Raw genomic sequence first — 24,407 nt, 5'->3', positions numbered from 1 at the left:
AGACTGTTTATGTTAATATATAAATCTTTCTAGAGATCTATAAACAGTCTAATCAACTGCAGAATGCATCTTTCAAATTGAATCTGTCAACTGTAATTTCGCTAAGTTGATTTAAGTAAATCATCACACAAATTAGAACAATTCTAAGACCTATTAGAAATATTAATCTAAGCAAAGTGAGACTGAAACACTAAGAAACTTAGTATGTTCATCTTTCACTTAAGTCTGTTTGATTCCTGGGACTTTAATGAGAATGCAGATATTTCAGGTCAAAATTCATGTCCCCCTAGGCCTACCTTAAGATGTTTTGTCAGGTAGGATTATCAAGGTAATTTTTGAAGGCACACGAGATGCGACAAGTACTGTCTCATTAACCTTCTCACACTTACTTTGCTTTTCCTAGCAGTCTCTATAAATCTAAGTGTTAGGGTACTTAGGCATAAATAATAGGCTTTTATTCTAACAAGGCTAAAATCTGAGGATACTGGGGAAAATGTGTCTACCCACTATCCCAACTCCTGATCCCTAATTTCCAACTATAAATTAGCTACTAATCTATTCAGATGGCTGTAAAATATAACTTCTAGAATAAAACTAATTCTTTCCAAGTGGAAAGCAAACTATTACACCTGCGAATGTTCTTCTCTCTTAGCCTTTATTAAACGTTTAACCTAAATGCCTCACCATTTATCCCCAGAATGAAACTGTTCAAATCTTAGTGTTTCATATTAAACTCATGATTCTGAAAGGAATTTTATTATAGCAACCTTGATATTTAAATAAAATTACAACTATGTTTTTCCTGAGGTAGTAAAACTTCATTTACTCTTCAACAGACTTACCAAGGGAGCTGCAAGTTCATGTCAAAAATGTATTACCAAATAGTAATTTGACTACTGGTTTCATTTTTTTTTGAGATGGAGTTTCGCCCTTATTGCCCAGGCTGGAGTGCAATGGCACAGTCTTGGCTCACTGCAACCTCTCGCCTCCTGGGTTCAAGTGATTCTCCTGCCTCAGCCTCCTGAGTAGCTGGGATTACAGGCATGCGCTGCCACCCCCGGCTAATTTTGTATTTTTAGGAGAGACGCGGTTTCTCCATGTTGGTCAGGCTGGTCTTGAACTCCTGACCTCAGGTGATCCGCCCGCCTTGGCCTCCCAAATTTCTGGGATTACAGGCGTGAGCCACTGTGCCTGGCCATATTTTTATTTTTAATGCGAAAACATATACTCAAAGTAGAATGAATCAAGATTATCTTAACCTCATAAAGATCCTCAAAAGTTTACATCAAAAAGCCTGTTTCCAGCCTTTCAAGGTAACTCAAGTTATACAATGAGGCATAAAAAGCCAGTACAATCCCCAAAGCAGCAATGTTTAAGGGTCAAACCCCATGTTACTTATCAGTATTGAAACACTCATAATACCACAGCTACCCTTTAGAGCAGCATTGCCCAGTACAACTTCTTACAGTGATCACTACTGAGCACTTGAAATGTAACTAGTGTGATTAAAAACCTGATTTTTCAGGGGCTGGTAACTGCTGTATTGGACAATAGAGCTTTAGAATCTTAACTGTCCTTTAATAGTCAGAAACTGGAAATATAAGAAAGGCACCAAAATGATGGTAAAAGGCCCCTCCAAAAACTGGGAAAAAGAGAATCTTTAATCTGTAGAATACTATTACCAAGCTGTCACCAACAAGCCTTAGTTTCTACCAATACACTATAAGACTAGCATGTTACCTAATGTATAAAAATAATTCTGTAGTAATATTCTAGGTATGATAATGGGGGAAATGTTTACTGACTTTTCACCTTTGCTCTAAAAGGTGAAATTTACATAAAAAGTGTCCTGAATTACAAATCTCAGGTAAATAAAAACTGCCCAAATTCTTCACTCTCTCTCCCTCAGCAAGAAAGCAGACAACTACTTCTTATAAAGCCTACAAAGGTGTCTGAGGCATAATGAAATTACCATAATGCAACTGGCACCATATAACATGCATTTCATGACCTATATTATACATTTAAGTGAGCCTTTTACATTTTTATTTCTCATTTAGGAAATTCTTCTAAATCCATTTACTCCTTTTGTTAACACAACTGTTGACATAAAAAGAACAATATTTTAAGAGACTTCTTAGAATATCAGTGAAAGGATATAAAAGAGCTAAAGATAATTGTTAGGATGGGGTGAGTCAGATAAGGAAAATACCTATAACCAGAAAATTATTTTCTATTATTGGTAATCACAGATATCTCAAAAGCAGGCATAAAAGGAAAACTTTAATTATAAGAAAATAGACCTAAAGTAAAAGCATCTGGCCTGTATATAAAACATGATTTTAGAATATTTAGCAAATATTAAAATATAAAGAGGTTAATGCATACAAGAGCAAAATGACAACTACAAAAATAAAAGCCACAGAATGTCCCAGTTATGTGTGTGGTTGGCTTTAAAAAGTGAATTACAAATCTTTTTATTGTATCATACAAAATTCTCTAGTGTATAATAGACTAAATGAAGTACAACGGGAAAACAAATAGATAACCTACTAAATGGTTCAGAGAAATTCAGCGTTAACCACATAAGAGAATCTAGGAAGAAAAGAATAACAAGGCTGTATATTACACATTCTAGCAGTGCCGGGACCTATGTGTTTAATTTCCAATTAAAATTTTCATTTTACTCCAAGTTTTCCTATACATTTAGAGCTTATAAATTTAAAAAAATTGTAATTCCATTGGGATGTGGAAATATGATTTGATAAATACAAACCAGCAAACTGCTTAACATAAAGATGATCTTAACATCTAAGCATTCACTAGACCTTAACAATACTACCTCTGGACCCCTAAAACATTTGATTGATACTAAATCCATGAAAACTCCACACTAATAGTTGAGTAGTTACTACTCCACTTATGTCAAAGATTACATCCTAATCTTCTACTCAATAAACCTCTACTAACTTTATTACCAAGAATTAATGCCCCTGAGGACTATTTTTAAAATATTAGTTTTCCAACATTTTATTTCATTGTTTATAAATCAAAATCACACAAATACAGTCAAAGTTCTGTAGACACTCCTTACTGAGGATGATGCTGGCTGGTTTCTGAGTATGAAGACGATGCTATGGCAGTACCGCACACAGTCTGATGAGTTGTTTTTCCATAAGAAATGAATTTATGCTGCTTCATCCACAATGTCTATCCATTCATACTCATGTCAAAGAGCATTCATATGCAAGACAATTGGTGGGATTAGGGATTACAGCAAAGCTAATTCAGCCCTCTTATGGAGATAAAATCTGTGATCTTTGCCTAAATGTTTTATGCTCAACAACAAAGAACCACAAACTCCATTTACATTTATTAAAATGAAAAAGGCATAGATAAAAATTACTATTCAGTTCAAAGGTTGACCATTTAAAAGAACTATCTCCTTTTACTCTAGAAGCCTTTATTTCAAACTCTAACAAGGAATCAAAAGGGTTAATGCTCCCACAAAGTGTTACCAAAAGTATTTCACAACATTGGTATATATAACACTAATTGTATAAATAATAAATTCATTACTTTTACCTTCTATATATACAATATAGTATATTTAGATGGTCACTAAATAACTGGAACTAAACATTTTAAATTGTGACTATTTCCTCTACACATTTTAACATTATTGCCAGGTAAAAGTGCAGATATGAAAGCAAAAGGCAATCCTGCCTCTTTGCCCTTGTATTTTGGGATTCTCTTTAGAATTAATCTGTACGTTCTTTTGAGTCTAATCTTCTAAGCAGCTTAAAGAGGTTTTATATCAAATAGTTACACATATCGTCCCACAAGAGACATCATCTGCTTTATTCATTTAGCCCTTTGAAAAGAATTGTAAAATAATTTTACCTTCTAGGATTCTTCTTTGGTAAGAAAAAAAATTTTTTTAACAAAAAATAATGTCACCATTATTTGAGTACCTTTCTCTATCAACTTTTCCCACCAGATTTAAGAATAATTCTCCTCAACCTTTAATTAAAATCTGACAACTTTTGATGACAAACAAGGCTAAGGCACCACACTCAGTGTTAAGATTGAAAATGGCTGAGTACTAAATTTCAAATAAATAGACGCACACACACACTCTCTCTCTCTCTCTCAAAAAAGTGTAAGCATCAGGAGTTACTAAGCACTTTCCCCATGATTGAACCGAAGAAATTCAAAACAGTTATGCTCACTTATCTTCTCAGGAAGATCCCTTGGAATTCTGCAATATTTGTTAAGTCTTCACTTCAGTGGAAAATATTTGTCATACAGACTCTCTCCCTACCTATTTTTTTTTTCCAACTCTTTTTTAAATGCTTAAACTGCAGGAAATTACTAAAAGCATACATATTAGGATTTCTAAGTAAGCCTGTTCAACCCTCTTATCATGGTTTCTATTCAGCTACTACAAGATTAAGTCAGCTGCACATGTCAGTTAACCTTTCTCTCTTGAGATATGCAGGTAGCCTGATTGGGGGATTAACAACTCAAATGGTCTCACTAAAATATTATCCAAACCAACTATCTCCCTCTTAACTGGTGATGGCCTAACTTGCTTCACTTGTTGAATCCCATGGGAATACAGATTATCACCAGTAACTGTAAGTTGCACTGGCTAGTTATCATGTCCAGCTTCATTGTATAGAACTTGTTCTCTCAAAATGCTGCAGGTCAAACAAACAAAAAAAAAGTGAAAATGTCACCTGTGAATAGCTTGGGGAAAAAAGTACTGCTATCAAAAAGTTTCTGATTTGGGTTCTGTTCACTTTCTGATTTTATAAACAGGATTTATTTGTAGAATTGGAGGTGTTTACTGGAAGATGATGATATGGCCAAGCCAAGGAAGGGAACCTACAGTGAAGAGTACAGGTGTCTCTGATCTACATATCCAAGAACTGCAAGAAAAATGTCCAGATGGGCATCAGATACCTAGTCCAGTCCTTGGCAAAAGTCTGGGCTTTGGAAACCAAGGGCAAGAGGCGATGACAACTAATCTATAGTAACTAAAACTCCCACCCCCCTATTAAGACTCCACCCTCCCACATCCCCCAAGCGTGATTTTGCACAACAAGTTAAATAAAAGTAAACTGTTTATTAAAAGATACAGCAAAGGTACAGATACAGAGATACATACAAAGATACAGATATATATATATATTTACATATATATACAGTCTTGCTATTTTCATGTGCACTATATTTAGCAGCACATTATTTAATCAGGTGGCATTTTAATGGGGTTGTTTTGACACTTGGCATTATTAAGATACAACTATAGCCCCGTGGAAATTTCAACTTTTGAATTCCACCTCTCCGACTTTTAATAGTAGCAAAGAGGGGAAGGAGAAGGGAATGGAGTACCAAGGCTGAGCATTAGGTTAAACACAAGAATTTAAAAGGGCCAAGGTAGCAAAGGGAAGGAAAAATAATTAAAACTAAAGGCTATCTGACAAACAACCCAGAGAAACAGTAAGAAACCATCATTAAGGGCAATGGGCTATGTACCCAAGATGCTCACATCAACCTACAATGACCTTTTCCAATCCAGTTCTTGTGTTGAACCTGAGGATCTGCCCTCTCCGATCAATCCCTCCACCCGATAAATTTGCTACCACCAAAATCTAGAGCTATAGAGCCTTGAAGCAAATCGGGAAGCTAAATAGTTGTACCTTGGACTACCTTCCCACAAGTGCAGGGAGGGCCCAATGTTGGGTAGGGATGTGATAACACTGTTCTCTGCAATTCGATGCTTTTCACTTTGTGGCTTGGTTCCACAAAGTGAATTGCATCGAGTTACTGTCAAATGAGAAGCTGCGGGTTGTTTCATCTGTCGTCTAACCCGGCCCTGCCGTTTAACCCGGCCCTAAGAAGAGTGAAACAGAATCCAAATCAGACATAAAATAACAATGAAATGGCAGATTCAGGTATAAAAAAGGAAAAATACATAATATTCCTCCTACTTACCTCTGAGGGCAAATTGCTGCTGAAAACATTATCATCATCTTTGTTTTCTTCACCATTTTTCTCCACAGGAACCCATTCTCCATAAACACTATCCGCTTCTTTTTTCCGATGTTGAGATCCAGATGATACAGGGAATTCTTTTGTTAATGTTACCTGGCTTTTTGGTGGAGTTGGTTTTGCTGCAGCAATCTAAAAAATAAAGTGTTTCTTAATTAAAGCTCAATATAATATCTACATTAAATGGTTTGAGATTTTCTACATAATCTGAAGGAAATGATATTATCCATTATTTCTCACAGTATTTAAAACAAAAATTAATAAACTAAATTCGATTTGGGTTTTATTTAAATAGTTCCACAAGTTACACTGTTTTACCAATCCATAAGCACTAATACTCACATTCAGATTGAAAAAAATAGGTTTGGGTTCACTGAGTTTAAAGGGATGATGATAAAAAGGAGGTTCTTCTTCCTCTTCATCCGAAACATGAGGTTTATTCACTATTACATCATCATCTTCTTTACTCTGTGCGATCTGTTTACATTTCTTTAAAAGTAAAAACAAACAAAAGATAAATCTTACGCTTTATGTAGAACATGTAATTTCTTAGACTCAAAACCACATAAAAGCAACTTTCAAAAGTTAAACAAGATCATGATAGGTTATAGATACGTAACTTGGCATATTAACTACTATTTAAACACACTCTGGCTGGTCAGTCAGTCAACAACATTTATTGAGCACCTACTATGTGCAGAGAGAGCACTGTACTGGGCACTGTCTGGGGAATACAAAAAAAAAAAAAAAAAAAAAGTAGAAGACATGGTCCCTGCTCTCAAGGAGCTTACAATCTAGTACAAGAGAAGGAATACATATACATGAAATAATTGAACACTTTTACAGAGCAACACAATAACAAGTGCAAACTGATATAATACAAACTGAGTACATAAGTGCTAAAAGAACAAAGGCTTAAGAGAGAATAGTCAGGCAGAGTTAGAGAATCAAGGAATATTCCTTGAAGAGTTCTAAGCCAGATTTTCATAGTAAAGAACAAAGACTGGTAGGGAAAGGAGAAGTCATCCTAGTCAGGTGGTGGTAAAAAGGTGAGAAGAAATTGGGACAAGAAGGCTGAAGATGGGGCCGAAAACAGCAAAATACTAACTGTCCTTAGCATTTTGGATAAGGAGCTTGGATTAGGTAAATAAGCAATAGAAGCGTTTACAAGGTCCTTAATTTTTTAAAAAAAGTTGTAATTCATATTGTAATAAATCTAAGTGAGGAAACAGATTCAGAAGCTTTACATTTTCCCAGATGTATGGCAAAACAAAAGATCTGAAATATTTGCAACAGGATTAGATAGCAACATGTCTCTCCATAAATGTTTTGTGGGTTGAGTTTCTTTAAGGAGAACTTAGGAAAATAAGGCATGATGGAGAGGGTGCAATTGATGAGGTCTGATACATAAAGCAAAGTCAATTCCTTCCTGAGATGCAAAGGAACAGACTCCATTACCTGGCTTTATAAAAAGGTCAAGAGTAAATCTGGGTACACCTGTGTCTATACAAGCAGTAGATTTAATGACATCTATTATCAATTGAAAATATTACAATAGGATAAAAAGCTCATTTCGCCAAAAACACAAGAGTATATTAAGCTTGTAACCAAGGGGAACAGAATATATTGACAGTGGCAGGCTGGCATAAGGCTAGCCAATAACAAGTTCCAATATATGAAACAGTGTGGTATTTCTGGATCCTAGCAGCAATATTTTAGCATCTCCCCCCACCCACCCACACCAAAAAAATAGTAATAAAACAAAGCCCCAAAAAAGCCTCAATTGAAAAGATCAAACTTTTAAAAACAAAAATAAGTGTGTTTAAAATATATATGTTACTGCCAAAACCCGAACCGCAGGAAGAACTGATAATGGCCGGCCATTATCGCCAATGGCTGGTACCAAACAGCCAAAACCCGAAATGTTGATGCGAAAGAAGTTCCTTTCAGGCAATGGCCAGCTATTCTTATTAATTTCCAAGCTCCGGTGGCAAAAGATCATTTCTGAAGATTGTCTGTGTCTTTGCGTATATGCAGTATACTCGTGGCGATCAGTGAACGCGTCGTGAATGGAAACGAAACTGTAGGCGAGCTTCTGCGTGTTGCTCACTCAACACCTCCTCCATTCAAATGAACCGTCCCACTCCTCAGTCAGTTTGGCTTCTAAAACTGGAAAGCAAAAGTAATGGGAAGTAACTTTTAGCTAGCGGAGCTTAGCCATCCCGGATAATGGCCTGCTAAACAGAGCTTCTGCCGCTGCCACATCTGTATTTCGGGTTTTGGCCACTCGGTGCCAGCCATTATCAGTTCTGCCCACAATTCGGGTTTTGGCACGCTCCAGAGTCAACATCACTGGAATAATCCATTTAAGAATGAAAACAAATTCTGTCTAGCTTACCTCAGTTAGTTCTTCTATAGTAGCTCCTCCTGACTTTTTAGCAACTTTCTCTTCTATAGTAGGTGGAGGTGCAGGCTTTAGGTTTGGTGGTAAAGGGACACCAGCCTTAGCACACATGGCAGCTGCATTAGCTTTGGCTATTTCAAGTAATTGAGCCTTATCTGTAAGAAGAAAAATACAAGCTGCAGTTTTCCTAAAAGGCTGTACATTTTGTATTACCAAAAGTCTAACATACTAACAAAACTAAAGGCATCCTAGATCAATCGAAGAACTTGGGTATCTAACAAAAAAGAAAAAAAAAAGGAAAAAACTACAGGCATCAATATTCTGCTCTGAGTTACAGCTATGATCAAACCACTGGCTCAAAGTTTTTAAGCAATGGCCTCATTCAGGGAATTAAGTCCACATATATTGAGCTTCCCATTAGAATATTACAATAGGTTACTACACAACTATAATGATCACCCTACTACACACACTCTAAGATATAAACCTGCCAAAGCCAATTTCATTTCACAAAATTACCATGACCTTACTCTCCTTCTGACACCTTAAATCACTCTTTGAGCCCCAGTTCAAGTGCCACCTCTTTTTTTTTTTTTTTTGAGACAGTCTCACTCTGTCGCCCAGGCTGCAGTGCAGTGGCGCCATCTTGGCTCACTGCAACTTCCACCTCCCAGGTTCAAGTGATTCTCCTGTCTCAGCCTCCCGAGTAGCTGGGACTACAGGCGCGTGCCACCACACCCATCTAATTTTTTGTATTTTTAGTAGAGATGGGGTTTCTCCACATTGGCCAGGCTGGTCTCGAACTCCTGACCTCAGGTGATCCACCTGCCTCGGCCTCCCAAAGTGCTGGGATTACAGGTATGAGCCACCATGCCCAGCCGAAGTGCCACCTCTTCTAACAAGCTGTCATTAAGTCAGAATTAACATTCCTTTTCCCCTTTTCCCATTGTGTTCCTAAAGTACCTCACCTCTATCAGTATTATAGTAATCACATTCTGTCCTTTTTAGACAGTGTTACTATAAGAGAGACATATATGCATTTTACCCATGTCTCCTCCACCAACTTGCAATCACTTGAGGAATTACATACTGTTCCTCTGCTGTGAATAAAAAAGAACTCAGAAAACTTCTGTTGAACTGAATGCAGATTCTCCCTTTTTACTCTTAACCTCTTCTTCTTTAGACAATCCTGGCCTAGAAATGTCCAGTATACTGGGATAAGGATAAATTATCCATATTTATTGTAGGTAATCATTCATATCGATCAAGTTTTAATCACCTCTGCACACTAAAAATCAGGGGAAATTAGAACAGTTATCTTTAAAGTAAAGCAGAACAGGTTATTAAAAATCACACTGATCTAAAATATTTAACTTTATTTAGCTAGTATCACCTACCCAATTAAATAACCCCCACACGCAAAATTCCCCACTCACTTCCATTACCAACTATACCAATCAGAATTACCTTCATTTAACAGTCCTATAATGCCATTTTAAGATATGTTAACTTATTTAAAAAGGAACATTGTAATTTTAGGCTTAGTTGCAAGGATGTATGTTAGAACACATACAATAACAATCTGAGCATATACTTAGCTTGTTTTTAATTTAGCTAGAGTTCTACATCTGTTTCTGCTTTCAATTTTTAGCTATGGCAAGATAACTAAAACAAAATAAAACATTCAAGTATGGAAACACCTTGGTTCTATTATACTCTGAAACAGGACTTTTTAACTCTAATTATAATACACTGATCCCAGTATTTCCTAAATACAGTACCATGTAATAATAAAAACTTAAAGACAGAAACATTTATCCTAAACCAGTAACTAAATATTTCACTTGACTCAAGGTCAGAAAAAAATTAAGGTTTAAAACATTTTCTACTACCATCCCATTAAATTTTAAAATGACTCACCCAAATCTGTCAGACGTTTGGGTGATCTGCCTCGTTCAGAAGACCTGGATCTTTTACGACGGATGGGAGATCTGCTAAACCTTCTTCTTAAGGGTGTTCTTGATCGCCTTAATCTGACTGGTGAGATACTGAAGCTTCGTCTTCTTACCACAGACCTTGATCTTCTCCGGCGGCTAGGGGTGCGGCTCCGACGGCTGGGGGTGCGGCTCCGGCGGCTGGGGGTGCGGCTGCGGCGGCTGGGGGTGCGGCTGCGGCGGCTGGGGGTGCGGCTGCGGCGGCTGGGGGTGCGGCTTCGGCGGCTTGGGGAAATGCTAAAGCTCCTTCTTCTACCCACAGATCTAGACCTTCGTCGACGACTTGGAGTATGACTCCGACTCCGACGACTTGGGGTTCGACTTCGAGCTCTAACTGTCTTTCGGTTATCCCTGGAGCTTGATCTTTTTCTTTTTCTTTCCCTAGACTTGGATCTGTGCTTTGGAGATCTTTTGCGCTTCTCTTTTGATACAGATCTTCTTCCTCTAGACTTTGATCTTGATCTGCTGCTTCTCCTCCTGCGTCTTGAACGTGACCGTGAACGTGTCTGAGAGCGATGAGACTTGGACTTAGATGATCTCTTCCTTGCCCTAGAACGAGATTCACTGGTACGCTTGCGTGATTTGTGTTCGGAAGATTTGGAACGCTTACTTCGAGATCTTAATGAAGAGTCTCTTTTCTTCTCTTTCTCCCCCTTATCACGGTTCTTATTTTTCTTGCTTTTTTCATGAGTGTCCTTAACTTTTACAAAAATTTCATAATCATCTTTTTCCTCTGAAGAAGACTCTGAAGCTCTTTCTGGCATACTACTTACAACCGGGCTGGCAGCAGATCTGTCACGTCCAACATCACTTGCAAGTAAAGGTCCTTCAATGCCAGCTCTAAGGCTTGTAAGACGTTCCATGTCCTTAGGAAGTAACGGTCTCACTAAATCTGCTTCATTAATATCCTCAATATTGGCAGAAAATCCTGAATCAGACAGTGTCTCTTTAGGAGGGGGAGGTACTTCTTTTTCTCCTCCACTACTTTCTTTAGGGCTGAGCAGAGCTGCTAATGTCTGGTCACTCTCTTTTACAGGTAATGGTTCTTCTGTATCCTTACTAACAAGGTTATTATCAGATGGTAAATCAAGATGAATATCTTTAGCAGGCAAAGGCCCTTCAATGTCAGCTTCACTACCACCACTAGGACTGGTGGAAATTACCATGTCATGTTCAGTATCTTGAGTAGTTAAAGATAAATCAACATCATATTTATTAACTGAACTGAGAGTAGATGCTGTGATAAATTCAATACCCTTACTAGTTCCTGTTGCATCAGGTTCCAGAGCAAAAGGACCAGTAGAAGATAGAGTTTCTCCTGCATCAGCTTCACTAACACCAGGGTAGGTATCCAATACTGTGCACTGTTTAGTCTCACTGGTGGGCAAAATTTTCTCTTCACCAATTTCCCCAACAGGACTAGTACCAGCAGCACACACTGTATTATGTTCCATCTCTTTAGCAATTAAATGATTATTTATATTAAGGTCTATATTTATACCATGTTCACTTTCGTAAGAGTCACCTTTCAGGTGTTCCTCAGCATGTGGCTCTTCACCTGAATGCAATGCAATCTCCTGCATGCCAATCTCTGGAGCAAGATTTTGATCACCAGAGGATAGATTAATTCCTTTCATAACATGTGATGACATGATACTAGATTCCAGTATCATTGGTGTGGACTCTATAGCCACCTCAGTTGGTATTACTTGAGTCTGCTCTGAGACTGTGACAGCAGGCTCTGAAACTGTCACAGTCGACTCCTGGACAGAAACAGATGGTTCTGAAACAATCATAGAAGGTTGAAGGACTGACACCGCTGGTTCCAGGACAGGCACAGAAGGCTCCAGCGCAGAAACAACTGGCACAGGAATGGTAACATAGTCTGGCTCAGCCACAACAGGAGGCTCTGGGACAGTCACAACCGAAGGCTCCAGGACAGTTACAGTCGAAGACTCCAGGACAGTCACAGTCGAAGATTCCAGGACGGTCACAGCCGAAGACTCCAGGACAGCCATAGCTGAAGACTCTGGGGCAGCCATGGCTGGCGGCTCCAGAATGCTCTCTGCCAGCACTGGAGTAGTTACTGCTGGAACCAACAAGGATGTAGATACTTCTGAGGCAACATGTCCTGAGGCTCTCATGGAATCAAATGTTTCTGCTGTCTCTGACATAACAGGAGGCTCTGATGCTAACACAGTTGGTTCAGCTGACATGGCGGGAGTTTCAGATACCATACAAGTCACTGGTCTCTCTGGAACAACTTCATGTTCTTCTGCTACTACTGCAGACTCTACAGGTGTTAACGTAATTGAAGATTCTGGCTCTGGTGGTGGTTCTGGAACAGTCACAGCAGCCTCTGATACTAAAACTGAGGGATCTGATGCTGACACTGAATAATCAGTAAGCACTGCTGAAGGCTCCGAAATCTCACTTTGACTCACAGGAGGCTCAGGCTGCGATACAGACTCTTCAGATGGTAATGATGGCACCTCTGTAGGCCAAGTATTTTCAGCTGTTAATGCTGACTGCTCAGTGGGCAATGCTGGACCCTCTGGTGGTTCCTCAGGAGGCAATGGTGGTGTCATTGGTGGCTCCTCAGGTGGCAACGGTGGCATTGTTGGGGGCTCTTCAGGAGGCAAAGGTGGCACCATATATGCCTCTGTATATGTGTCAGTGTAAGAATCGGTGTAAGAATCAGCAGCCATAGACATCATTGAACGATCAGCAGTGTAAGATGACATCATAGATCGGTCAGCTGCAGAGTACGATGACATCATAGACCGGTCAGCAGCAGAGTATGACGACATCATAGACCGGTCGGCACCCATGGACATCATAGATCGATCAGCCATTGGGGACATCATGGAGCGTTCATAAGCTGACATCATGGAGCGTTCATAAGCTGACATCATAGAGCGCTCAGCCATAGGGGACATCATAGAGCGCTCGTAGGCTGACATCATAGAGCGCTCGTAGGCTGACATCATAGAGCGTTCAGCCATAGGGGACATCATAGACCGCTCATAAGACATCATAGAGCGTTCGTAAGATGACATCATGGAACGTTCTGCAGCATAGGACATCATCATAGAACGTCTAGATGCTAACATCAGGGGTCTAGGTGCTAACCTATATGGCCTGGGTGCTATTCTATAGGACCTGGGTGCTATCCTATAGGGTCTAGGTGACATCCTATAGGGATCAGGAGTTAGTCTGTAGGGATCATGGCCTAATCTATAAGGGTCTTGTCCTAACCTGTAAGCATCATGACCTAATCTATAGGGGTCATGGCCCAACCTATAGGGATCCTGAGCTAACCTGTAAGGATCCTGAGCTAACCTATAGGGATCAGGAGATTTTGAACCCAACATAGCAGAATCTTGGGTACTAGATGCTAACATCTGGGCATCCATGGTACCAGACGCTAACATCTGAGCATCCATGGTGCCAGAAGCTAACATTTGAGAGTCCATAGTGCCAGATGCTAACATCTGGGAATCCATTGAGCTAGTTGCTAACATCTGGGAGTCCATGGTGCTGGTTGCTAACATCTGAGAATCCATGGTGCTGGTTGCTAACATCTGGGAGTCCATGGAGCTGGTTGCTAACATCTGGGAGTCCATGGAGCTGGTTGCTAACATCTGGGAGTCCATGGAGCTGGTTGCTAACATCTGGGAGTCCATGGAACTGGTTGCTAACATCTGGGAGTCCATAGTGCTAGTTGCTAACATCTGGGAGTCCATGGAGCTAGTTGCTAACATCTGGGAGTCCATGGAGCTAGTTGCTAACATCTGGGAGTCCATGGTGCTAGACGCTAACATCTGGGAGTCCATGGTGTTGGACGCTAGCATCTGGGAGTCCATGGTGTTGGACGCTAGCATTTGGGAGTCCATGGTGTTGGATGCTAATATATGGGTCTCCATGGTGTTAGAAGCTAATATATGGGATTCTGGGGCCATCAAGGGATCCACTCCTACTGTTACAGAAGTCTCCCCCACTAATGTAGTAGGCAGCTCCTGTGCTACCGTATTATAGGATTCCAGCGCTGTCGTCGAGGGCACCTCCAGGGACTGCGACACGGTCATCGTTGACAGCTCCGATGTTGTCACCACAGACTGAACAGAGATCTCCAGCGCCACAGTTGCCACAGGCTGCCCAGGCAACTCTGGCGCCCCAGGCTGCCCTGGCAACTCCAGCACCCCTGTTGCCAGAGGCTGCCCCAAAAGCTCCAGTGCTCCAGCTGCCCCAGACTGCCCCGAGAACTCCAGTGCCCCAGCTGCCATGAGCGGCCCAGGCAACTCTAGTGCCCCAGTTGCCACAGGCTGCCCCGACAACTCCAGTGCCCTAGTTGCCGAAGGCAGCCCTGGCAACTCTGGCACCCCAGTCACCGAAGGCTGCCCCGGCAACTCCAGCGCTGTTGTTGCCACTGGCTGTCCTGGCAACTCCAGCACCATCGTTGCCTCAGGCTGCCCCAGCAACCCTGTTGCCGTTGTCACCTCAGGATGCCCAGGATGTTCCACCGTTGTCATCCCCACAGGCTGCTCCAACTCTGTCGTCGTCACAGGTTGTTCGGTCAACTCCATTGCTACTGTTACCGCAGGCTGCTCTGGCAACTCTACTGCTGCTGTCACCAAAGGCAGCCCTGGCAACTCCTGTGCCATCACAGGTGGCTCTGGTACCTCCTGTGGTGGCTCCAACCCCATGGATGGTGCTGGAAGCCCTGGCAATTCCTGCGACAACTGTGGCACTGGTGTCACAGAGGGCCCTGGCAACTCAGGCACTGCTGTCGCAGGGGGCCCTGGCAACTCAGGCACTGGGGTAGAAAGGGGCCCTGGCAACTCTGGCACCGGGGTAGCAGAGGGCCCAGGTAACTCCAGCACTGGAGTCACAGGGGGCCCCTGCAACTCCGGCATGGAGGTCGCAGGTGGCCCCGGCAACTCCATCGCTGAGGCCACCGACGACTCCTGCAGCTCCAACGCTGTGGTCTTAGGCAGCTCCGGCAACTCCTGCGGTCTTGTCATGGATGAATCTGCAATCTCCGATGGTACGTCTACAGGCTGCTCTGGCAATCTTAGCGCTTCAATTGCAGATGACTCTGGAAAATCCATTGTTGTTGATGTGCTTGGCTCAGGGTACACCTCAGTAGGTGTCTCTGATGATACCACAAGGGTTTCTGAAGGCTCTAACACTTTTGCTACTGGGGGCTCTACCAACATGATCTTTGATGGCTCTGGAGATGTGCTCTCCACAGATTTCAGCACAGACTTCATCTGATACTCCACTGACATTGTTACAACCGGCTCAGATGACTTCAACACCACTGTTGTAGTAGGCACTGGTGCTGCTGCAAAGGAATCCAGAATCTTTGTCATGGATGGTTCTGGCATTACTGCCACAGACTGCTCTGACTGCTCTGAGATTACTGATGTAGATACAACTGACAGTTCTGCAGTTTTTGTAGCTGGCTTCAGAGTTTCTAAGATGTGTGGCTCTGATACCTCCATTGATACTACAGGAGGTTCTAGCACAACTGCAGGGGATTCATTGGTCTCAGATAGGCCAAATGCTCTTGTAGGAAGCTCCAGCGCCACAGCTGAAGGTTCAGAATCAAACTTTAAAAAGGAATCAGATTCTAAATCTATGTTCCCATCATCATGAGATTTCGTCTTTGACTCAGATTCTTCTGGCTGTCTTTTATATTTTTTTTCCTTTTCTTTCTTCTTTTTCTTCTTTTTGTTTTTGTGCTTTTTATGCTTCTTTGACTTTTTAGTGGGAATTTCATCAGTAGGATCTGTTTGTACAGATACACATCTACTTTTTCTGGAGGCCTCTTTCAAGTCTAAAAGTAACAGAAATTAGTTTTGTCAGACATTCCCCAAAGTAGAGTTAGATTAAATCATATAAACCCATATTTACATTCCATGTTAAAACACCTTAGTACAGGCCAAGTACAGTGGCTCACGCCTGTAATCTTAGCACTCTGAGAGGCCAAGGCAGGTGGATCACGAGGTCAGGAGTTCAAAACCAGCCTGGCCAGCATGGTGAAACCCCATCTCTACTAAAAATACAAAAATTAGCCAGGCATGGTGACGCGCACCTGTAGTCCCAGCTATTTGGGAGGCTGAGGCGGGAGAATCACTTGAACCCAGTAGATCGAGGTTTCAGTGAGCTGAAATTGCACCACTGTACTCCAGCCTAGGCAACAGAGCAAGGCTCTGTCTCAAAAAAAAAAAAAAAACCCCACAGTATAACACCTCATTTTAAATTAAAAGTTACCAAATAAACTATTTTTTCATAAAACAGTTAACCTGGAGACTACTACTTTTCTGATAATTCTTTCCACAACTAATGCCTGGGTTAAAAATAAATTATTAGTTTAACGCCAAAACTTACTTTGAATTACATTAAGATATGTTTCACTAAATTCTATTAAAATAATTATTTCCTCCAGCTCTCAAATCATAGCAAAATTACTTTTAAACTACTTTTGTCACTGAATATATTTCATGTTATTAGTTGCTACAGTTTCTATTAAAAATACCCACATAATATAATTTTTGCGATTATTAACCCTTGTTTATACAGGAAGCAACATGGCACTGGCTCTGGAACAGACTGCCACTTTTGAATCCTCAATCAGTTCATCACTTACTAGGTTAATCGTCTTGGCCAAATTACTGACACACTTGTGTCTTCTAGAGTTAGAGGATAAAGTGAGTTAAAACATGCAAAGTACATCAAATAATGCCTGGCACAGAATAAGCTTTCAACAAAGGTTAGTGATTGCTTCTACAGAGTATAAAAATATCTGAATAACAAATATAAAATATTCATAGAGAACTCAAATTTTACCTTATCATGCCTACGTTACATTCTAATAAAAATAATATTTTCCCCCAATACTATTCTGAAACCACTAAAATAACTTTTTAAATGTTTCTGTTTTAAAAAAGAATACTGATTTTAGAGAGGAAATTCTTAGTCCTTAATTTATAACTTAAGAAGGTTTGAATTTACATACCCTAAAGAGATAACATTTTCCCCCAATACTATTCTAAAACCACTAATAAATAACTTTTCAAATGTTTCTATTTTAGAAAAGAATACTGATTTTAGAGAGGAAATTCTTAGTCCTTAATTTACAACTTAAGAAGGTTTGAATTTACATACCCTAAAGAGATGGGAGTATTCAACTTTAACAACCAGATGGGATTTATTTATTCTAATGCCAATATCAAATTAGATAAATCTTAGGGACCCCCAAAAAAGCTCATCGGAAATCTGAGCCATTAAGACTACAGAAAAAAGGCCGGGCACTGTGGCTCACGCCTGTAATCCCAGCACTTTGGGAGGCCAAGACGTGTGGATCACGAGGCCAGGAGATCAAGACCATCCTGGCTAACACGGTGAAACCCCGTCTCTACTAAAAAAAAAAAAATACAAAAAATTAGCCGGGCGTTGTGGCGTGCGCCTGTAGTCCCAGCTACTCCGGAGGCTGAGGCAGGACAATGGCGTGAACCCGGGAGGCGGAGCTTGCAGTCAGCCGAGATCACCCCAGTGCACTCCAGCCTGGGCGTCAGAGCGAGACTCCGTCTCAAAAAAAAAAAAGACTACAGAAGAAAATAAATCAACACTTGACATAGGCCAAAGCAAAACTTACCATTTTCTATTAATTGTTTGTTTCATAATACAAAATGTTAGATAAGTCATACTTCAATTAAGGTTGTTAGAGCCATGAATCTAAGCAAGTCTGTTTGAGAGTCATGAATCTAAGCACAGCTAAAGTTCCCCCCAAAAAAGAGGACAAACCAACCATATTACAAACTTGATTCCAGAACTAAATCAAGGTAATGACTGTTATTTTTGTGGCTAAATCCTTCATTTCTAAACATCAATTAATCAATTCCAAAAACGCTAAATATTCAAGCAATGATTCCTCTCCATCCAATGCAGTTTAAGTGGGATGGGTATTTTTACACAACTGTTTAATAAAAATCCATACTCAAATTCCTGATACTAAGAAACTGAATCAAGCCAGGCGCGGTGGCTCACGCCTGTAATCCCAGCACTTTGGGAGGCCGAGGTGTGCGGATCATGAGGTCGAGAGATCGAGACCACCCTGGCCAACACGGTGAAACCCCGTTTCTACTAAAAATACAAAAAAAAATTAGCCGGGCATAGTGGCAGGCGCCTGTAATCCCAGCTACTTGGGAGGCTGAGGCAGGAGAATCACTTGAACCTGGGAGGCGGAGGTTGCGGTGAGCCGAGATCACGCCATTGCACTCCAGCCTGGGCAAAAAGAGTGAAACTCTGTCTCAAAAAAAAAAAAAAAAAAAGAAAAAGAAAAGAAAAAGAAACTGAATCAAATAAACTGAAACTAAGTCAAAAATAAAAATTATATTCTACCAGCAGAGTAAACAAGTACATCAATGTTTGTTTTTCAGTGGAAGTATGGAAGGAAAATTTAAACAAGAAAGTCTTCATTAAATCAATTAAACAAAAGCTTAAATTTACTGAAAAAAAATTTTTTTTTTGAGATGGAGTTTCATTCTTGTCGCCCAGGCTGGAGTGCAATGGCGCAATCTCAGCACACTGCAACATTCGCCTCCTGGGTTCATGCGATTCTCCTGCCTCAGCTTCCCAAGTAGCTGGGATTACAGGCACCCACCACCACACTCAGCTAATTTTTGTATTTTTAGTGGAGATGGGGGTTTCTCCATGTTGACCAGGTTGTCTGGAACTCCTGACCTCAGGTGATCCACCCACCTCAGCCTCCCAAAGTGCTGGGATTACAGGCGTGAGCCATCGCACCCAGCCTAAAGTTTTTAATTTAATAAATATCTTAAATACTGAAGTCAAAAACTAACATTAACCTTCAAATTTCAAAAAAATCTTAAAAGAAAATTTTTGAGACAGTTAATTATCTCCAACTTACCTGGCTTATATCGTAGTTCTGTATCTAAGACCCCAGAAAGTACTTCCTCTATCTTCTGCACTATTTCTTCATTTGGTAGACTCCTGGCAGAGGCAGCTGCATCACCCGCCTGGTTTCCTTCAATGGGTGTATTTGTTTCACCATTCAGCTGGCCTTCATTCCTTCCACTTGACATGAAAAGTTATCAAAATTCATTAATATTTTATCATACCATTAATAAAAAAATCCAATTAATTACAATAATCATATGTTGTACTGACTGTCAGATGTTTTACCTTTTTCCTATTTTAGATATTCACCACTAATAATGCTTCCTTAACATGATCTACTTATATTTTGGACATTTCATTTTTATACAATTAAAGTTTTCAGAACTATGAAAATTAAGAAAACAGGTTTCTAAGTACACTCTTTGTTAAACAAAATAATTTCAGAAATCTAACTTTAGGCTTTTGGGTTACCCACATATTTCTTTCAGGGGAGAAAAATTAATAAGAGCCCAGTCACAAATCAAAAGAAAAACATGTGGCCTAACATTATGGTAGAAACCATGGCTACATTAAAGCCACATCTGTGCATAAATCACAATCACCATCAATAGTATCAAGGAACACAAAAGTTAGCCACAGGCACACTGAATAAAAAGGGTAACCTGTAACCTCTGTCCAGGCTTACATTGCTACTGAAATGCCACTGAACTTAAAAAGGACAATAATTTATGTAATTTTTACACAATTATCAAGAACTCTGGTTTATAAAACTCACATAAAACAAGTGGCATTTATACCAACAGTAAAAGCATAGATGGCTTAACACATGTTCCATTCACAGGGCCAGAGAAATTTTTAAATAGGTAAGAACATATCATTCGCCCAGTAATTTTTACTATTTTCGTGTGAATTTGCAAAATTTTGAAAAATCAAATACTTTCAGCAACAGTTTGATTCTAACTTCAATTTTAGCTAAATGAAAACACATCAATTATGCTCCACTACCTGATAAAAGTCTGAATGGTCAAAAACCAAAAAAAATTCAGTAGTTACCTAATTATTATTAAGGAACATCTGGTTTTCTAATACAATGAATTGTATAATTATAGTTATAATAATTATCATTTATTGACTACTAGTGTCATACTGTTCTACATTAACTCATTTAATCCTAACAAAACTCTGAGATCACCACTATTATTCTTTTATAAATGAAGAAACTTAGCTGAAGGTCACACAGCTACTAAGAGGTGAAGCTGGTACTCAAACCAGAGGCCATACTCTTACACACCATCTATAACAGAAGTTCAATAACTTGTTTTAACTATCTAAATGTCAGCCTCATTACTCTAATTTACATAAAAGCAGATGAGAAAAAAACAGCTCACTGAAATGGCAAATAATCAAAAACTTGTTTGCAGACTGATAACGCATTATGTGTTGAAGAGAAGCTGCATATTCCTCTAGTAATAAACTGCTTCGTCTAATATTATTTTTAGATATTCCTTCTGTAGCACTTTATTTTACAATTTTCCTAAGCATTTATACATAATTATGACAAATTTGAAAATCAGAAAATTATGGTTTTAAAAGTTAATCTACAAGGAAGTAATGATTTCATCTTAAAGCCAGCAATCGTTAACCGCATTTACTGAAAAGCAATGAAAATTTCAAACCACCTAAATATGCAACAGTATATTCCTACAATGGGATTCTATGCAGCCATGAAGAAGTCCAAAAGACTGAGACTGAGAGGGATAAACTTGTTCACAACGTATTAGCTGGAAAAATGATCAATACAAAACAAGATGATCACATATCACACAATACATGGGGGGAAAAAATGAAATGACATCAGAATATCAATAAGGTGAGTTTTTTCTTTTCTTTTTCATGTCTTCTAAATTATAATAAAACACTCATTTTCTAAAGGAAAGACTAGCTTTTAAAACCTACAAAAACACACCTCGTTAAACTAAGCAAACAACTACTTATTGCAGCCAGAGATTTGTCAGGAAAATTATATTCTCTTAGCTCGGGTCTCTTCTCATCCAAAACACTACTAGCAATATCACAGAAATTTAAAAAGCAATGTGAGTGGATCTATTTCCACTTAAAAAACAACACATTCTGCAAAAGTGATAATTCTAGCAATAATACATCATTGCCCTAATAATCCTGTATTACTTTGGGCACTTACAACTGGTTTTCGGCCCATTTTCAAATTCACGTACTGCTCTTGCACTCAACTTTTAAAATACAATTAAAAACACTTGAACTCGGAAAACTTACGTTTCAAGATCTCTTTCCTACTTCTGTAAAGAAATGAGTATCTTATACAAAAGCAAATACCGAGAGACAACCGCTGAACATCATACACTATTTTCCTAACTAAACAACCATTTCTTTAACAATCTCTTCGCCTTCAAATTTTGTGAAGCCAAGCGCAAATTATGTAAAGACTACCAGCAATGACAAAAATAGCGTGTCAACTGGGGCAGGGGTAGCAAGAAAATAATAGACCTACACACAAAGTCCACTTTCACTTGCTGTAATTAATCGCAACCATTTCAAAGTCCCCTTCCATCTTCATCTCGAGTATTTCTTTACCATTTCAAAGTCCCCTTCCATCTTCATCTCGAGTATTTTAACAAACTAGCAAGTGCATCAGTTTGAGTTCGTTTTAATTGAAACATTTAACTATCAGAACGGCTGACAAATACTACAGGACACTAGGCCCCGAATAATCTTATTAATAGATCCAGACCCCCAAGCGGTCTGAGGCTCGCAATAATAAAGAGGATTTAAGATTAACCAAGAAACGGCCGTTAGAGACCCTTTCCGGTCATAGGCACCGGCCGGCAAAATCCGCGGAGGCGGAGAGGGGGAGGGGATACGCGGCGGCGGAGGAGGAGCTGAGGAAGGAACTAGGCCCGTCCCTGGCGGACAACCGGGCCTACGAGTAGCTAAACGGCAGGGGGGACCCAAACAGGGGAGAAGGGTGAACATCTTAACTCGGTTTTGAAACAGGGAGTCTTGGGTTACCTCGGAAAAGGCGAAGTTCCTCGAGGGAAAAGGAAGGGAGCGGCTGGGGGGGCGGTGGGGGGGGGCCCGGAAAATGGATCCCAGGCCCAGGCGGGGCCCTAGCGGGGCCTGAGCCGAGGAACGACTGCGTCTCCGAAGAAAGGTGCCAAAGAAGGCTAGGTGAGGGCCTAACGGTCCGTTGGGAGCAGAAGAATCTGGGAAGCGTTTACCTGGAAAGCTCCTGTTGAATTTCCCGGAATTTACTGACCACGAAAGACCTAAAAATCTGCTCGATGTTGGTCGCCATGGCGTCCGCTCCGTTCTCTCAACTCCTCCTCGCTAGTCCTCCAGGCTCCCAGCATGCCTCGGGAGGAGGCGCAGCGGCCAATTCGGTCTCTCGCCTTCCTGATTGGCTCCAAAGGGAATGCCCGGTCCGGCCCGCTCCACCGAGGGACCAATCAGTGAGCACGGCCCTGCTCTCCTCTGCTGTTTCTGAGCGGCTGGGGTAGAGGTGCTGACGTTTGCGCCGCGCACGACTATGTCCGCCATGTTAGTGTCTGACGCAGGCGCCATTACAGGAGCCGTCTCTCTTGAGGCGACCGTGTCCGCCTAAGTTGTCAGTCCCCAGCAGTGTTTGGGAGCCTTAACAGGCTTGCTAAACGCCTGAGATTAAAGGCCAAGAGGAAGAAGAGCAAGAAGGGCAACCCGGTGTTTAACACACGGCTTTCAGGCGCTCTCAGGTGGCGCCAAGTTCAGTTTCGACAGGGATATGCATCCGGGAGAGAATTTTTCAGCCCCCGCCCCCACTGGCATGTGAGAGGAAGAACTCGCTGTTGCCCTGTATCTTCCCCAGTGCGTTCTATAACCAGCCTCATTTTTTTTTTTAGCAATAGGCCGGATGTCCTAAGCGACCGGCATTCAAAGCCCGGTGCATTTTAGTCTCATCAGGAGTCAGGCGTGTCACGAGATTTTTCCGCGGTAGCTGGTCAGCTCTGACTCGTGAGCGGCGCACAATTGGCTAAGAATGGGTTTAGCATTTTGGCGCTCCCCCGCGGCGCTCCTGGAAACACTGCGTGGCACCCCGTACCACTGTCACATTATAAACGTGCTAAGGCTTGGGTGTCTCGGCTGGGGAGCAGTCAGGCAGCGCCCAGGGCGGGAGGGAATCAGACTAGATTCTCGCCGCGGAGACCCAGGGCCGCGCGGACCAATGGGGCAGGGAAGCCGTCGTAGGGCGGGGCAGTGAGGGGCGGTGCCGCGCTGGTCCCGCGCTGGTCCCGCGCCGCTCCCGGTGGGCCGACTTCCGGCGAGCGGGCAAGCGGGAACCAGGTGGGCAAGCGGGAACCAGGTGGCCACCCGGTGTCGGTGCGTAAACCCCCTCCGCTTTTACACGGAGCGCGCTTAGGCTTTGGTTTGGGGATTTAAGATCGCGAACTGACTGAAACCATAGAAACTATTTGTAGAAATTTTCCTGTTGTTTGTAAATGCGGTGGGTGGGGGTTGGCCATGTGCTTTTCACTTGCTACTGTTAGCTGGTTTCTATTTGCTCTTTTACTTTTGCTGTTTTCTAAGATGTCAAGGCCTTTTTGTGTCTTTATACATTTTTAGGACATAACCCTAAATTGGTGTACTTTCTCTTTATGCACCCGTTGTCTCTGGCAGATTACTTGGTTAATTTTGTAGTTGGTTTCTACTTTATTCTCCATATCCTCTGATACGGCGTTATTTGCCTGTCTTATTCTGCTTATGTTACCCATTCTGAGGAATGAGGCCCAAGGTTAGTGAAGTCCCCCAAGGTCTTCCTGCTAGTATGGGGCAGCGTCTTTACCCAGGCCAAGGCGCTGTGTGAGACTCAGGAGCCCAGGCGTCCTCACCACTGGGTAGTAATGCTATTTTCAGTGATCCACTAGAGTAAACAGAATTTTCCCACACTACTGCTATATTCAAACTAAAGATGTAACATTTGCTCTAGATTTAAAGATCTGTTTATTTCTGGC

At 41.0% G+C, this 24,407-nt stretch overlaps 2 protein-coding genes across 14 annotated transcripts in view; one reads left to right on the top strand and one right to left on the bottom strand.

Annotated features, from left to right (window-relative positions):
- SON (SON DNA and RNA binding protein) overlaps positions 1-22,777 on the bottom strand; it is a 34,460-nt gene extending 11,683 nt beyond the window's left edge. For 3 of the 5 annotated variants that reach the window (XM_063601311.1, XM_063601310.1, XM_063601312.1), the window contains exons 1-6: positions 22,641-22,777; positions 19,397-19,563; positions 10,385-16,300; positions 8,459-8,619; positions 6,403-6,549; positions 6,004-6,192 (exon numbers count right to left, since the gene is read on the bottom strand). In XM_063601311.1, the coding sequence (XP_063457381.1) occupies positions 6,004-6,192; positions 6,403-6,549; positions 8,459-8,619; positions 10,385-16,300; positions 19,397-19,563; positions 22,641-22,717 (6,657 nt within the window). In that variant the 5' untranslated portion in view covers positions 22,718-22,777. Of the gene's footprint in view, positions 1-5,111; positions 5,903-6,003; positions 6,193-6,402; positions 6,550-6,715; positions 8,230-8,458; positions 8,620-10,384; positions 16,301-19,396; positions 19,564-22,640 lie in introns of those variants that run through there. The other 2 variants (XM_063601313.1, XM_063601314.1) reach the window with 2 other exon arrangements.
- Positions 22,778-22,917: 140 nt separating this feature from the next.
- The window catches only part of GART (phosphoribosylglycinamide formyltransferase, phosphoribosylglycinamide synthetase, phosphoribosylaminoimidazole synthetase), a 38,209-nt gene continuing 36,719 nt past the window's right edge, over positions 22,918-24,407 (top strand). Inside the window, exon 1 of one of the 9 annotated variants that reach the window (XM_034947927.3) lies at positions 22,918-23,223. The gene's annotated coding sequence lies outside the window, so the exon portion shown is untranslated. Of the gene's footprint in view, positions 23,263-23,650; positions 23,776-24,407 lie in introns of those variants that run through there. The other 8 variants (XM_034947926.3, XM_034947925.3, XM_014343156.4 and 5 more) reach the window with 8 other exon arrangements.

The sequence above is a fragment of the Pan paniscus genome, chromosome 22 (genome assembly GCF_029289425.2).
Source record: "Pan paniscus chromosome 22, NHGRI_mPanPan1-v2.0_pri, whole genome shotgun sequence".
NCBI lineage: Eukaryota > Metazoa > Chordata > Mammalia > Primates > Hominidae > Pan > Pan paniscus.
This window is presented reverse-complemented; position numbering and strand designations above follow the sequence as displayed.